General features: G+C 45.8%; 1 protein-coding gene across 1 annotated transcript; it reads left to right on the forward strand.

Annotated features, from left to right (window-relative positions):
• Window positions 1-821: 821 nt before the first annotated feature.
• On the forward strand, window positions 822-12522 carry TWNK (twinkle mtDNA helicase). The gene is made up of 5 exons (XM_084846481.1): window positions 822-2484; window positions 3915-4155; window positions 5169-5276; window positions 10222-10363; window positions 10608-12522. Exons 1-5 carry the CDS (start codon window positions 1278-1280, stop codon window positions 10914-10916), a joined length of 2007 nt encoding a protein of 668 aa, XP_084702607.1. The 5' UTR covers window positions 822-1277; the 3' UTR covers window positions 10917-12522.
• Window positions 12523-15126: the final 2604 nt, after the last annotated feature.

A 15126-nucleotide genomic window follows, 5' to 3' on the forward strand; every position in this document is an offset into this window, starting at 1 on the left:
GTTAATGACAGCCCTGTAGTGTAGTCCGCCGTTCGCACTGCAGGTTGAATTTAAGGCTGAGGAGGCTGAACGTAGTTTACAACAACCCTGCAATGTACGCCAGCGTCACCATTTTGCGGGTCGGGGGCCAAGAGAGGCTAGTTGACGATAACCCTGTAGTGTAGTCCAGTGTTGCGTTGCTGAGTACTTAAGGGGGCCTAATGCACCGTAGCCGCTCTTTGGTACCACGATCAGAGTCATCAAATACTACTTAAAATGCTGCAGTTATACCCGATCACGTTCTGGCAGTGGCTGTTCGGATTTCCGCCAAAAAAAAGCCCCCTCCGCCCCCCAGCGCAGGTTGTAGCAAAGGCCAATCCAAGTATTGCAATCCTGTATACACTTTCCCGGGAATAAACCCCATTTAACTCAACTGGGTTTCCTTCTGACTAGGATTGCACTCTAAATTGCCCGATCAGTCACTCCTCCAAGCCAGCACTGAATTGCATACTGACGCGCCTTGTGCTCCGTCGACATGCATGCGGATACATCGCACTTTTATCCCTCGAAGACTGCAATCCTAAACACTTCCTGGGGAGTACATCTCAGTGAACACAGTGGGGCTTGCTTCTCCGACTAAATATGTGCACGTTTGCGCTCTAAAAAGGCAAGCGGGAACTCCCATAGCAACCCGGAAACTAGGAGGCGTGCGGTTCTCTACATGATTTCTATCTCCTCGGTGGGCGGCCTTCTCCAGTTCTATGTCGTCGAGAGGTCCGCGCTCCTGCTCCAGCCACTTCCGGAAGTGACGTCCCGTGTTGTTGTTCCGGGGCCAGAGCAATGGCGCGCTCCCTGCAGCCGCACGTGGTGGGGATTGCGCTGGGGCTGAGACAAAGCGGCCCGGTCGTGCGGTAGCGGGCGGGGAGGTTAGTTTGAGCGGCAGGTGGCGCTTGTCGGAGGGATCTGGGGCTCCTTCCAAGGCGGCTGACACTGAGGCACGGGAATCTCAGGGGGTGACCTGTTTGCCCATCGCGAGGGGCGCTTACGTAGTACAACCTGCACTGCAGTCAAGAAAGGGACGAGCTGAGATGGCGAGTCGCTAGCTGGTGCTTGGAGTGCCCAAGAGGAGGGGCAGAGGAGGAGATGTTTGAGGGCGAGGTTGGCCCTCGGAGTGGGGGTGCTTCGGGAGAAGGAGCTGCCTGGCAAGATGGAATGAGGTGAAGGGGGGAGGCTTTACAGCAGGGCTTTTTAGTACACCAGGATAGATTAGCATTTTTTCTGCCACTTGCATAGAAGAAATGTGGTTTCCCACATACCCCTTGCGGGTTCTTCCCAGTCACTGGTGCTTTGGGGGTAGGTGGGTCCTTGCAGGCAGCCATGCTTTTAGACAGTACAAGAAGGAGATGCTTCCATCCCCAGAGGGGCCGATCCCACCTGTTACGGTCACAGAGATCCGCCAGTATCTCAGGGCACAGGGCATCCCTTTCCATGATGGTTATAGTTGCCTTCATGTGCCCAGTATTTTTGTGGAGGAGCTGCAGCAGGTGCGCCATAGCTACAGCCTCTTTATTGACAAAACGACTGGCCGCTTTGTCTGCACAACCTCGTTGGTTGAAGGTGACTGGCAAGACTTCCAGGCCAGTGTAGAGTTACAGCATAAAGGGATGGCCGTGGGTGACCTGGAAAAGGGTGACGGGCGAAGGGACCAAGCTGGGGAAGATGCCAGGCACATCTGGGAACGAGCCCTGCCTCTCTCAGAACTGCTGGATGAGCAAGAGATACAAGAGGCCAAGGCAACGTTTGGCATTTCTAATGTGTCAAATGCCACTCTCAAACGCTTTGGGGTACGTTATCTGCGGACCGCTCGAACCTTGGTCTTCCCGTGGTTCAGCCCCCGTGGCACCAGCCTGAAGGGGTTAAAGCTTCTGGGAGTGGAGCGCCAAGGAAAGACAGTACACTATGTGGAGAATACCTTACCTCGCCCAAGTGCCTATCACAACCTCTTTGGCCTGCCACTGATCAGTCGGCGAGATACAGAAGTGATACTGACTGGCCGGGAGCTTGATACTCTGGTGCTGCAGCAGGTGACTGGGCTACCCACTCTGGCCCTGCCCCGTGGGATTTCCTGCCTCCCCCCAGCCCTTCTCCCCTACTTAGAACAGTTTAAGCGGATCACCCTGTGGTTAGGGGAGGATCTCCGCTCCTGGGAAGCTGCCAAGCTCTTTGCCCGCAAACTGAACCCTAAGCGTTGTTCCTTGGTGCGGCCAAGTGACCAGCAACTCCGGCCCCTGGAAGCTTTCACCCAGGGCATGAACATCACCAAGATTCTGCGCTCGGCCTTACCGGCTGGCCACAAATCCATCATTTCATTTCGCCAGCTACGCGAAGAGGTGTTTGGGGAGCTGGCCAACGTCGAGCAGGTGGCTGGAGTCAAATGGACTCGTTTCCCAGAACTGAACAAACTCCTCAAGGGCCACCGCAAAGGGGAGCTCACGGTCTTCACAGGTGATTAGCTGTGGGCTACTTTCCCTCTCACCCTCCCGCCACCATTTGTGTCTGTGTCTGTGATAACATTTAATTTCTCTTTGTCCTAGTGCTGCTACTGCTCATTTGTCAGTCCTAACCTGTTACCTGGAAGACATTCTTTCATACAGCCTCTCACAGTGTGTTGTCCCCAAAAGATACTGACAATAGCCTAGTGACTCAGTATTCACAAAGCTTTTCAACTAACGGTTTCTTGAGCCATCTATTAAGAACTGCTGAACTACTCTTCCTCACTGTGTCATCTTCCTTGACGAATTTATTGCTGTACCCTTTTGCCAGCCCAAGGACTTCATGCACAGTTGGCTGTCACAGGTTGGTTGGTTCTGAGCTGACACATTTTTGCTTACAGGAACATGGGAATATAAGGTCTTAAAGTATGGTTTGACCTGCTTTCCCTTGATCTCTGTCATGAACCTCTTTCATGTTATTCTTCGCTTGCCATGAACTCTGTCTTCCTGACTGTTTTTATTCTTTGCATCTGAGGTGGATTATCTTTTATCAGTGGGGTTACTCTCCCCATGTAAATTATCTAGTACGATGAACTAAGAACACGTGTGCATTCTCACATGCAGGCACACATACCTGACTGTGTGCACACCTGCACACTCTGTCAGGTAAATACTTTTTATGGATACACTTATAGAGCCACATACACTGGTTTCTCTCTTTCCTGCACTCACACACAGCTCCCTTCCAAAAATAAAAGTATGACTGGTTGATGGCACAGCACCTTTAGGAGGTGGTTGCTAATGGGAAAAGAAAGGAAGAGATATACTTCTTTGCTGTGCTGCTTTCCTCTTGATCTGGCCCTGCCATTCCAATTCAGGCTGATGTGAGGCTGAGTCTAAACTGAAAGCTTACACCTTAGCTTTACATTTTGGCTTTGATTTGGCTTTACACTCCTTAGATTCCCCTGGCAAGGCCTGGCAAAACCTGATTCATTGTTTTGAATTGAATTAATTGAATTGAATTAACAGTTAAACAAAGGGTGAAATGACTTAAGAGTTACCATCTCAGTTTTGTGGTCATACATATAATTCAATATTGGTTGTTCAGCATTTGTTGGATCCTTGCCTCCCTCTTCTGTGCCCCTAAGTCTGGATCCACCATGTTCCTAAATATGCGGATCAAACCGTATAGAAGTGCAATTGCAAAAGGTAAGGGGGATGTTACTGTGACGGGGAAAATGTATGGTGTGGCACAGCACTAAATATCCTTGCATTATGAAGACATAGGCACACTGCAGGGTCTTTCATGTATTTGTGTACAGCTGCTATCCAACAGAAGAAGGGGCCTGTTGTTCTGCATAAAAATGGGAAGTTAAGCCCGCCTATCAAGTAGGTTGGGAGGGCCTGTCTTCTACTAATTTTGCCCTTATCTTTATGGAACAGGTGCAACGGGAAGTGGGAAGACGACCTTCATCAGTGAATATGCCCTAGACCTCTGTGTACAAGGGGTGAACACTTTGTGGGGCAGCTTTGAGATCAACAATGTGCGCTTGACCAAGATCATGCTTACCCAGTTTGCCTTGGGGAGGTTGGAAGAACAGTTGGACAAGTTTGATGAATGGGCAGACAAGTTCGAAGATCTTCCGCTGTACTTCATGACTTTCCATGGTCAACAGAATATCAAGTAAAGATTAGAGATTGCAGCTTCCCTCCTGTATGTCATGTATTAATGTTCTTGATGTGATGAGGTGGTAGGCATGGAGTCCATCTGCAATCCTGTTCATACTTTCTTGGAAGTCAGTCCCATTGAAATCAGCAGGACTTACTTCCAAGCAGACATGTTTTGAGTAGGGGTATAAGTGTCTTGGGAAGGGAAATCTCTGCCCGAAGAATCAGCACAAATGCTAAAGAGGAACCGAGAAGTCCCTTGCCCAGTATACTGTGAGTGTCCCTCAGCCCGTCAGGCTAGTGCGACCTGCATTAAGACAGCCTGATGGAAAAGCCACAGTCCAGTTCTAGCATGTGTTTACTGTCATTTCTAGCCTCCATCAGCTTTGAAAATTGAGTAACACCACTTAGTGTCAATGAGTAGCTAATATTTGGATTGTTCTCCCATGAAACTTTTGAGGAACTTTTAAAGCAGATTATGAATAGAATTGGACAGGGTGGTGCAGTTGATTTTCCAAAGTCTTTATTCATGCTTTCTTATGCAGTGCCCTGTGGTTTGCTTGCTATGGGATACAGGTTTATATATCAATAATGTGTGAATGAGTGTCTTGTGGAGCTCTCCTGCAGCTCCTTACCCTTTGTTCTGATCCCTGTTCCCTGCACATGATTGCCTCTAGCATTCTGTGGATTCAAAGCTAGCTTCCATAGTCACTAACTTAAGAGGGGTGCAATCCTATGCATGTTTAGACAGAAAGAAGTCCTACAACTACCAGTTGGCCCCATCCAGCCATGCTGGGATGTGCTGGGAGGTGTAGGACTTTTTCTGTCTAAACATGCATAGGATTGCAACATAAATGTATTTATGGCACCAAACTGTTTGGAGGACATTCAGATCACTTTTTATTTGGAGCTGAATGTGGAATTTTAAGACAGAACACATTATTCTGGCATAGTTCAATCCCTTCTTCATTGGGATTTATGACTGAAGTTCTCCTACATGTAACTTTGATAACTTCTTGTTCTATGCAGGACAGTGATTGACACCATGCTGCATGCTGTATATATGTATGATATCAGCCATGTCATCATTGACAATCTCCAGTTCATGATGGGCCAGGAGCAGGTCACTGTAGACAGGTAAGCCCAACCCCTTAATGGTTCCTTCAGCCTAGAATGGCTTTCCCCAACCTGTTGCCCTCCAGATGTGTTGGACTATAACTTCCAGCAGTCCCAGAAAGCCATGTTGGCTGGGTATGCTGGGATTTGTAGTTCAATACATCTGGAAGGCTGGCCTAGAATCACTCTCTACGACACCATGTTCCTCCTATTTCATTTGCTCAGTCTGTCAGTTTTGTTATTACAGTGACCTGAAATAACTCCTGTGTGTCCATGTTTCAGGCATTAATTAAGGGTGCAATCCCATGAATGTTTAGGCAGAAAGAAGTCCTACAACTCCCAGTATGCCCATACAGCCTTGTTGGCTGGGAGATGCGGGGAGTTGTAGGACTTTTTTCCTCTCTAAACATGCATAGGATTGTGCCCTAAGTTTCTTCGAGCCAATGCAGACGTAATGCTCTCAATTGCTTAACCATGATTAAGCAACTGGAAGGAGGCCCCAGGATCACATGCTTCTTCGCCTGATTTTTTCTCTTCTCGAGTGTGAATTCCTGCTTTAACCATGATTATTACATTGACAGTGACAGTGACAGCAGTTAAGGCTAACCAAGTTTCTGCTTATCCAGGTTCCAAGCTAGTCTCATATCCCAGTTAGCCGTTACAAAAAATCTCTAAGTCATATATGGCAAATTACATCTAATAAAAATTTATAACTATAAAACAAATGTATCAATTGCTCATCTTTTTCAAACTGTACTCCTGTCATTTCCATCATATCCAATTACTCTTTAACTCTAGAACTGAAACCCATCTTATCAAGAAATCTTGCATATATACGTAGGTTTGGATTGCTTTTACATTATTCATTTAAAATGAATCATAGCCGAAACTTTATTCATTATTGTTATAAACCAGTGTCCCCCAATCTGGTGCCCTCCAGACGTTTTGAACTACAACTCTCAGCATTCCTGACCATTGACCATGCTGGCTGGGGCTGATGGGAATTGAAATCCAAAATATCTGGAGGGCAGCAGATTGAGGGAGGCTGTTATAATTGATGTCTTGTGACACTGTTCCCATGTAGTTGTATGATCTCTAGCTCTTACCTATTTAGTGCAGCTAGAATGTTAACCTATTAACACACAGCTTAATGTTTTACTGTTAACCGTCTAACATCATTCAATAATGCTGTTCTGGGAGATAAAATTGTATTCTTTTCCAAAAAACATCTCCTGAATGGTTTGCTCCATGGCTAGCCAAAATGGAGTAATTTTCCTTCAACATCACCATATGCGTATTTCTGTTTCCTAACCCTGGTTAGCTATGGATATAGTTAACATCATCACTGATATAAAGCTTAGCCATGGTTAAAGTGGGTGGTTAAATTTATGCTCCAGTAAAGAGAAGAGATAGGAAAAGTATGTGCAATCCCATGGCCCACTTCCAACCATTTAACCATGGTGAAGAAATATTTGCGAGCTTTATGTCTGCGCTGGTCTTAAGTAAACTAGCTGCCAGTAGTTAAATATAAATGTGTTCAAGGGAAAAGCCAGGTAGGTGTCCCTGGACACTGAAACTAGTGGCCAGTCTTTTAGTTCTTTGTACCTTCTGCCAGTGGAACAATATTCTTTTTCCCCCTGTAATGGGTAAACCTTCAGCAAAGGAGATCGTTACCTTGTCGTGGTGCTGGAGTTTGAGCACCTCAATGACGTCGTGAGCTAAACCGTGAAGGGACACCCAAGACGGGAAGGTCATGGCAGAGAGGTCAGACTAAATATGATCCCTGGGGAAGGAAATGGCAACCCACCCCAGTATTCTTGCCATGAAAACTAAATGGATCAGTACAACCAGAGATATGTCGGTATACCATCGGAAGATGGGACTCCCAGGTCAGAAGATGGTCAAATGCTACTGGGGAGGAACGGAGGATAAGTTCAACTAGCCCCAGATGTGGTGACACAGCTAGCTCAAAGCCGAAAGGATGGCTAGCAGCCGATGGTGCTGGTGGTGAACGATGAATCCGATGTTCTAAAGATCAACACACCACAGGAACCTGGAATGTAAGATCTATAAGCCAGGGCAAATTGGATGTGGTTATTGGGGAAACGTCAAGATTAAATATAGACATTTTGGGTGTCAGTGAACTGGAATGGGCCACTTCACATCAAATGACCACCAGATCTACTACTGTGGACAAGAGGACCACAGAAGAAATGGAATAGCCTTCATAATTAATAATAAAGTGGCTAAAGCAGTGCTTGGATACAATCCAAAAAATGACAGAATGATCTCAATTCGAATTCAGGGTAAGCCATTTAACATCACAGTGATCCAAATATACGCCCCAACCACAGATGCTGAAGAAGCAAAAGTAGATCAGTTCTATGAGGATCTGCAGCACCTACTGGATAGTACGCCAAAAAAAGATGTTATTTTCATTACAGGAGACTGGAATGCTAAGGTGGGTAGTCAAACGACACCTGGTATTACAGGCAAGCATGGTCTGGGAGAACAAAATGAAGCAGGACATAGGCTGATAGAATTTTGCCAAGACAACTCACTGTGCATAACAAACACTCTCTTCCAACAACCTAAGAGACGACTTTATACATGGACTTCACCAGACGGTCGACACCGAAATCAGATTGACTACATCCTTTGTAGCCAAAGGTGGCGAACATCCATGCAGTCGGTAAAAACAAGACCTGAAGCTGATTGTAGTTCAGATCACGAAGTTCTTATTGCACAATTTAGAATCAGACTAAAGAGAATAGGGAAGGCCCACAGATCAGGTAGATATGAGCTCACTAATATTCCTAATGAATATGCAGTGGAGATGAAGAATAGATTTAAGGGACTAGATTTAGCAGATGGGTCCCGGAAGAACTATGGACAGAAGTTCGCAACATCGTTCAGGAGGCAGCAACGAAAAACGTCCCAAAGAAAAAGAAAACCGAGAAGGCAAGGTGGCTGTCTGCTGAGACACTGGAAGCAGCCCAAGAAAGAAGGAAAGCAAAAGGCAACAGTGATAGGGGGAGATATGCCCAATTAAATGCACAATTCCAGAGGTTAGCCAGAAGAGATAAGGAATTATTCTTAAGCAATGCACGGAAACGGAAGAAGATAATAGACTAGGAAGGACAAGACACCTCTTCCAGAAAATTAGAAACATCGGAGGTAAATTCCAGGCAAAAATGGGTATGATCAAACACAAAGATGGCAAGGACCTAACAGAAGCAGAAGAGAGCAAGAAAAGGTGGCAAGAATATACGGAAGATCTGTATAGGAAGGATAATAATGTCGGGGATAGATTTGACGGTGTGGTCAGTGAGCTAGAGCCAGACATCCTGAAGAGTGAGGTTGAATGGGCCTTAAGAAGCATTGCTAATAAGGCAGCAGGAGATGACGGTATCCCAGCTGAACTGTTTAAAATCTTGCAAGATGATGCTGTCAAGGTGATGCATGCCATATGCCAGCAAATTTGGAAAACACAAGAATGGCTAAGAGATTGGAAAAGATCAACCTATATCCCTATACCAAAAAAGGGAAGCACCAAAGAATGTTCAAACTATCAAACCAGTGGCACTTATTTCACATGCCAGTAAGGTAATGCTCAAGATCTTGCAAGATAGACTCCAGCAATTCATGGAACGAGAATTGCCAGATGTACAAGCTGGGTTTAGAAAAGGCAGAGGAACTAGAGACCAAATTGCCAATATCCGCTGGATAATGGAGAAAGCCAGGGAGTTTCAGAAAAACATCTATTTCTGTTTTATTGACTATTCTAAAGCCTTTGACTGTGTGGATCATCACAAATTGTGGTAAGTTCTTGGTGGTTTGGGGATACCAAGCCATCTTGTCTGCCTCCTGAGGAATCTGTATAACGACCAAGTAGCAACGGTAAGAACAGACCACGGAACAACGGACTGGTTTAAGATTGGGAAAGGAGTATGGCAGGGTTGTATACTCCCACCCTATCTATTCAACCTGTACACAGAACACATCATGCGTCGTGCTGGGCTCGATGAAGCCAAGGCTGGAGTTAAAATTGCTGGGAGAAACATTAACAATCTCAGATATGCAGATGATACCACTTTGATGGCTGAAAGCGAGGAGGAGCTGAGGAACCTCATGATGAAGGTGAAAGAAGAAAGTGCAAAAGCTGGGTTGCAGTTAAACCTAAAACCTAAAAAAAACCAACCAGCTTGATTGATAACTGGCAAATAGAGGGAGAAAACGTGGAGGCAGTGACAGACTTTGTCTTTCTAGGTGCAAAGATTACTGCAGACGCTGACTGCAGCCAGGAAATCAGAAGACGTTTACTTCTTGGGAGTACAGCAATGACAAATCTTGATAAAATAGTGAAGAGCAGAGACATCACACTGACAACAAAGGTCCGCATAGTTAAAGCAGTGGTATTCCCCGTAGTAACCTCTGGCTGCGAGAGCTGGACCATAAGGAAGGCTGAGCGAAGGAAGATAGATTTTTGAACTGTGGTGCTGGAGGAAAATTCTGAGAGTGCCTTGGACTGCAAGAAGATCAAACCAGTCCATACTCCAGGAAATAAAGCCAGACTGTTCACTTGAGGGAATGATATTAAAGGCAAAACTGAAGTACTTTGGCCACATCATGAGAAGACAGGATACCCTGGAGAAGATGCTGATGCTAGAGAAAGTGGAAGGCAAAAGGAAGAGGGGCCGACCAAGGGCAAGATGGATGGATAATATTCTGGAGGTGATGGGCTCGACCTTGGGGGAGCTGGGGGTGGCGACGGCCTACAGGAAGCTCTGGCGTGGGCTGGTCTATGAAGTCACGAAGAGTTGGAGGCGACTGACTGAATAAACAACAAAAATGGGTAAACATCCAATCCGAGCAACATGTCTCTTTTCCCTTTTTGCTTCCTTTTATTTTTGCAAAAAAAGCTTTTGCAGCAAAATGTATTTATTGCACCATATTATGATTCCAGGCTTGCTGTTCAAGACTACATTGTGGGTGCCTTCCGCAAGTTTGCCACAGAGAACAGCTGTCACGTGACTCTGGTAATTCACCCCCGGAAAGAAGATGACGAGAGAGAGCTGCAGACGGCCTCAATTTTTGGGTCTGCAAAGGTGAGTACTTTTCAGTGTAGCAGGGATGGGCAACTTGTAGCCCTTCAGATGTTTTGACCTACAACTCCCATAACCCCTCACTACTGTTTATGTTGCCCAGGGCTGATGGGAATTGTAGGCCAAAACGTCTGGAGGACCACAAGTTGCTGTGGTAAAAGTTTGCGAGGAATTGGGCAGATACAAAACAACCATTTCTGTTCTAGCCAAAGTATTATTTTCCTTCCCTTCCCTTCCTCTTGCACAGGCCAGCCAGGAAGCCGACAATGTGCTGATCCTGCAGGACAGGAAGTTGGTAACAGGCCCAGGCAAGCGCTATCTACAGATCTCCAAGAATCGCTTTGATGGGGATGTGGGCATTTTCCCCCTGGAGTTCAGCAAAACATCCCTCACCTTTTCAACCCCCATCAAAGGCAAAGCCAAGTTGAAGAAGGTAAAAGATGACAATGATGTGCCCATCAAGAAAGCTGCTGGTGGGGCTTCTAAGAAGCAGCGATCCCAGTCACCCAGCAACCCTGCCCCAGTCACCTCCCACGATGAACCTGTCAAATCATGAGAACTAGAATATTATTTAGAAAGGATTGGAAGCCAGGAAAATCAGTGTCTTTCATCTGATCATAGGAGCAACGATCTGACCATGAACAAAGGCACTAGCCAGATCTTTCCTGCTGTGTTACAGCTTTTTCCATTGGGATCAAGCGTTAAAAATCTTTGAGAGATGTGTGGACAGTAGCAGGTTCTGTAAAACCCTCTACTATCAAGCAATAATCTGGAGAAGAAACTTGGATTTCTTCCCCATTCCATCCAAGAGGAAATTAGTGGACAGACACATGAATGCACTATAGAAAAGAGCTTCCTGTACACTGGGGTAGGCTCAAGAAAGTACCCATGTTTTGGCCTTTAGCTTAGCCTTCACCTGGGCCCAGTTAATGCTCAGTTGCTGCTAACAGTGAACAATACCGCAAAAAGGAGCATTGGTGTGTGCAAGTTGTTTTACATGATTCTTGCATTAATATGTGAACAGAATAAAGGTTTGCTATATGCTTGGTAAGGTGTTGGATCCCTGGCACGGGGTCACAGATGCCATTCAGGTCCTGTATTGCACACCTATATCCCAAGACTGCTGGTTTAAAATCGTAATGTTGCAACAGAAACTCTGCTTTCCCTCCTGATCCCAGGGCTTAAGTGATGGAATTGTAGGCTGAACGTAAGAGGAGGCGGCAAGGCCTAGATTTAAATGAGCTGTGAACACAGCAGAGGTATTGACAAAGCTACCTGGGAGTCTGAACTGTGGGGCAAGAGTCAATTATTAGCACCAAGGACATTAACCTAAAATGCCGTCCTTGCAGCATTACCTCTTTCCGAGGTGACTGCTCTGTACTGGCTCTGGGCTTTGCTCTTTTAGCCTAATGTAAATTCTGATCAGGAGTCTCCTTGAAGAAAAAAATACATGTGCTCATGTATTCCAAAGGGAGCTATTGAAAAGCTGCCATTAAGAAAGGTAATGCACCTTTATTGAAAAAGCCTTTCCAACCCATTAATGGTTTCCTCATACGTTTCAGTTAAAACTTTGGATCGATTTCTTTGGCTCTCTCCCCGCCGCCCCCGGTTCCATTAAAGTGCTGCAACTGTAGGAAACCCTGCATCCTTTTAGAACAAAGTGGTGTTGAAAAAGAACAAATACGAGTTCCTTGCAAAGATATCTACAGTAGGAAATGCTACTTTTTGAAATACTGATCTCAAAAATCAACGGTGATAAATGTAGAAACTGAAAAGCTCTGATATGGGAGGTCTAGTTCCTCAACCTTTTCCCACTTTAATGAAATATGGACCTCTCGGGAGAGGAAATGTAAACTGATGCTGACCGTGATTTGGTGTGACCTCCCCCCCCCCCACACACATATTTACAAGGAGGAAGAATCTTCAGGTTTTAACTAACGGTATTTGAAATAATCCATGCATTCTAGGGTGCAGAAATTACGGGTTACTTGACATTTTGTTGGATGTTGTGTCATTTATTGAAATTAAAAACCTCACATTTGGACTTCGTGTGATGTTCCTTATTTTGTCCACAAGAGGTCAGTATGTGTTGGTTTTCACTTGCCTTTTCAAAATTGAAAGTTTACAGGATATTTCCTCTGATTTCCATGCTACCCCACAGTTCCTCCATCATGTGCCAGGCCCTGGCATAATTCTTTGTAGCTGTGAAATCTCAGAAGCGGGAGACTATAGCGGTCAGTTCATTAAAGCAGGCAATTTGTAGTGCTACTAATAGCCTACGCTTTTCTAGACTTAAACCATTCCTGGTAGATGCTTTAACTACTCTCCCCTAAAAAAATTTCCAGGGAAAGAGGTTGCATAACCTTCCCGGATGTATTCTTACAATTAAGAGGATTCGCCTCCCTGCCGCCCATCCACTATATACATTAGTGCACCTCGAGCATGTTTGCTGCTTGTCCTGTCCTCACTGACAATTTTTCTCCTTTTTCTGTAGATCAGGATTTTAGATATTTAAGAACATTGATAAATATCCATCCCTGCCTCTAAACTCTTACTAGAAACGAAAATATTTTCTTGAGCCTTTAACTTGCATATTTTCTGTGCAGAATCTCACTTTGTATTAAGCATACATGTAGTCATAGAATAGAGCAGACTTCCAAAGCATGAAAAGACCTGCAAAACTGATGCAAGAGGCTTTTGGGAGCAACAGCTTTGGAGAGATGTGGGGGGAGCGGGATACCCTTTTTATCTGATCTTAGGGTTTAAATGAAAGGTTAATTGAAAGTGATTATATTTCATTGCCAATACCAGAGAAAAGAGTATGGGGTCCAAGGATGATTTACTGGAAGTGGGGTATTAATGCTGAGCACATAAAGACCCCCTTAATGAGATGGCAACCAGGTATAACTCAGCTTGGCTAGCACAGATTTTTAAAGTGCATTTCATTTTATATAAACATGGTTCTGTTATGTCTTGAATATCTTTAGTATATTGTGAGTAGGACATCATTTTGACAAAATGTGTGGGGACATTTTAGAGTGCTATCCTTCAATTCATAGGAATGCAGGGAGATTCAGGACAGATGAAAGGAAGGGCTTCTTCACACTGCAATTAAGCTGTGGAATTCACTACCACAAGATGATGTGATGGCCACCAATGTGGATGGCTTTAAAAGGAGACTCGACAAATTTCTGAAGGAGAAGGCTCTCAGAGGTACTAGTCCTGATTGCTATATGCTAATTTCAGTGTTAGAGGCAGTATGCCTATGTACACCGGTTGCTGTGGAACATGGGCAGGAGGGTGCTGTTGCAGTCATGTCCTGCTTGTGGGTTTCTGTGGGCAGCTGGTTGCCCACTGTGTGAACCCTTGGTCTGATCCAGCAGGGCTCTTCTTATGTTCTTACGAGCTGCCTATACTGAGTCACACTTTTGATCCATCTCGCTCAGGATTGTCTGGCAGTGGCTCTCCAGGGTTTCAAACGGGTCTTTCCCTGCCCTCCCTGGGATTGAGCCTGAGACTTTCTGCATGCAACGTCTGTACTTTGCCACTGAGCTTCGGCCTCTCTATGGCCCTTCCGCTGAGTTTGTCTCAATCCAAGCAGTATTGGTTCTAGGTTTGGGGGAGGCTTTGGGGTAAGGTGCGTTCAGTGGGTCTCATTCCTGAGCATGCCTCCCTCCTCGTCACTGTTGTTACTGCCCACTCACTTGCCTCTTCCCCTGGGCCCAGTCTGTACCACCTCTCAGATGGAGAGAACGAAGCGTGTGGCGATCACTGCTCTTCCTCCTTCCTTGCTCAGACAGGGAAGGTGAACAGGCACCATTAACAGGCAGGACCAGGAGGCTCTAGGGAATGGCACAGTGGGCCCCTTACTGAGCCATGGGCCCAGTGATGATGCCCTTTGGTGCTGGTCCTGAGTCCAAGAAATTGGGTTTATAAAGTATCGCTGTTGATGTGGTTGCTTAAATATGAAGGGATGCAGTTGCTCTCTGAGCCATACCTGGACTCCCAAAGGGCACTCTCTAGATACGTTGTTGGATATATCTGGTGCCCAACAGCCCTCTGGCAACGTGATGCTCTATGCTGCAACCTCTGGAAAGCTTGGCTGGAGCCAGACAGCCCTGTGCATCTCATTGCAGGCACGATCTGGTCCCTGACACCAGGCCTATCTTCTACGTGGGGAAAGTGAATGGCTAACTCCCTTCAGGGCTCCCTGTAAGTATTGAAGTCGCCCAAATATTTGCTGTGCCATGTTTATGGTGTGGTCTGGCACATGCCTCTGTCATTTCACACTGTCACCAGTTTGTGACAGAAAATTGTGTTGCCCAGAGGTGGGAAGGGCCCCGTCAGGGGAGGGGAATTGAGAAAGCTCCTCCCCTTCCCTCCACCTTTCCCTGTTAATAAGTTTCTTCCTGTTGTGACATTATTTGACACTATGCCTCCCCTCCCCTGAGCAACAATTCATTTATCTCTGCCACTCCTTGAGTGGGTGTGGAGTGGGGGGGGAACCCGCCATATTTTAATTTTATTTGTTATGTTTATATCCCATCTTTTCCTCCAAGGAGCCCAAGTACATGGCCCTCCTCCTCTCCATTTTATCCTCACAACAACCCTGTGAGGTAGGTTAGATTGGGAGTCAGTGACTGGCCTAAAGTCATCTGGTGAGCTTCATGGCCAAGTGGGGAATTGAACCCTTCCTAGTCCAACACTCTAACCACTACACCACATTGGCTCATCTTTTGCAATGGCCTCCTTAACTACTGTTATAG

The sequence above is a fragment of the Heloderma suspectum genome, chromosome 3 (genome assembly GCF_057233095.1).
Source record: "Heloderma suspectum isolate Gila_16-S chromosome 3, 16-S_ref, whole genome shotgun sequence".
In the NCBI taxonomy this organism is placed as follows: Eukaryota; Metazoa; Chordata; class Lepidosauria; order Squamata; family Helodermatidae; genus Heloderma; species Heloderma suspectum.

Coding starts and splice junctions, on each gene's coding strand:
- TWNK (XM_084846481.1), top strand. CDS start 1,278: ATGTGGTTTCCCACATACCCCTTGCGGGTTCTTCCCAGTCACTGGTGC. Junction 4,156..5,168: donor CATGGTCAACAGAATATCAA/GTAAAGATTAGA, acceptor TGTTCTATGCAG/GACAGTGATTGACACCATGC. Junction 10,364..10,607: donor CAATTTTTGGGTCTGCAAAG/GTGAGTACTTTT, acceptor CCTCTTGCACAG/GCCAGCCAGGAAGCCGACAA.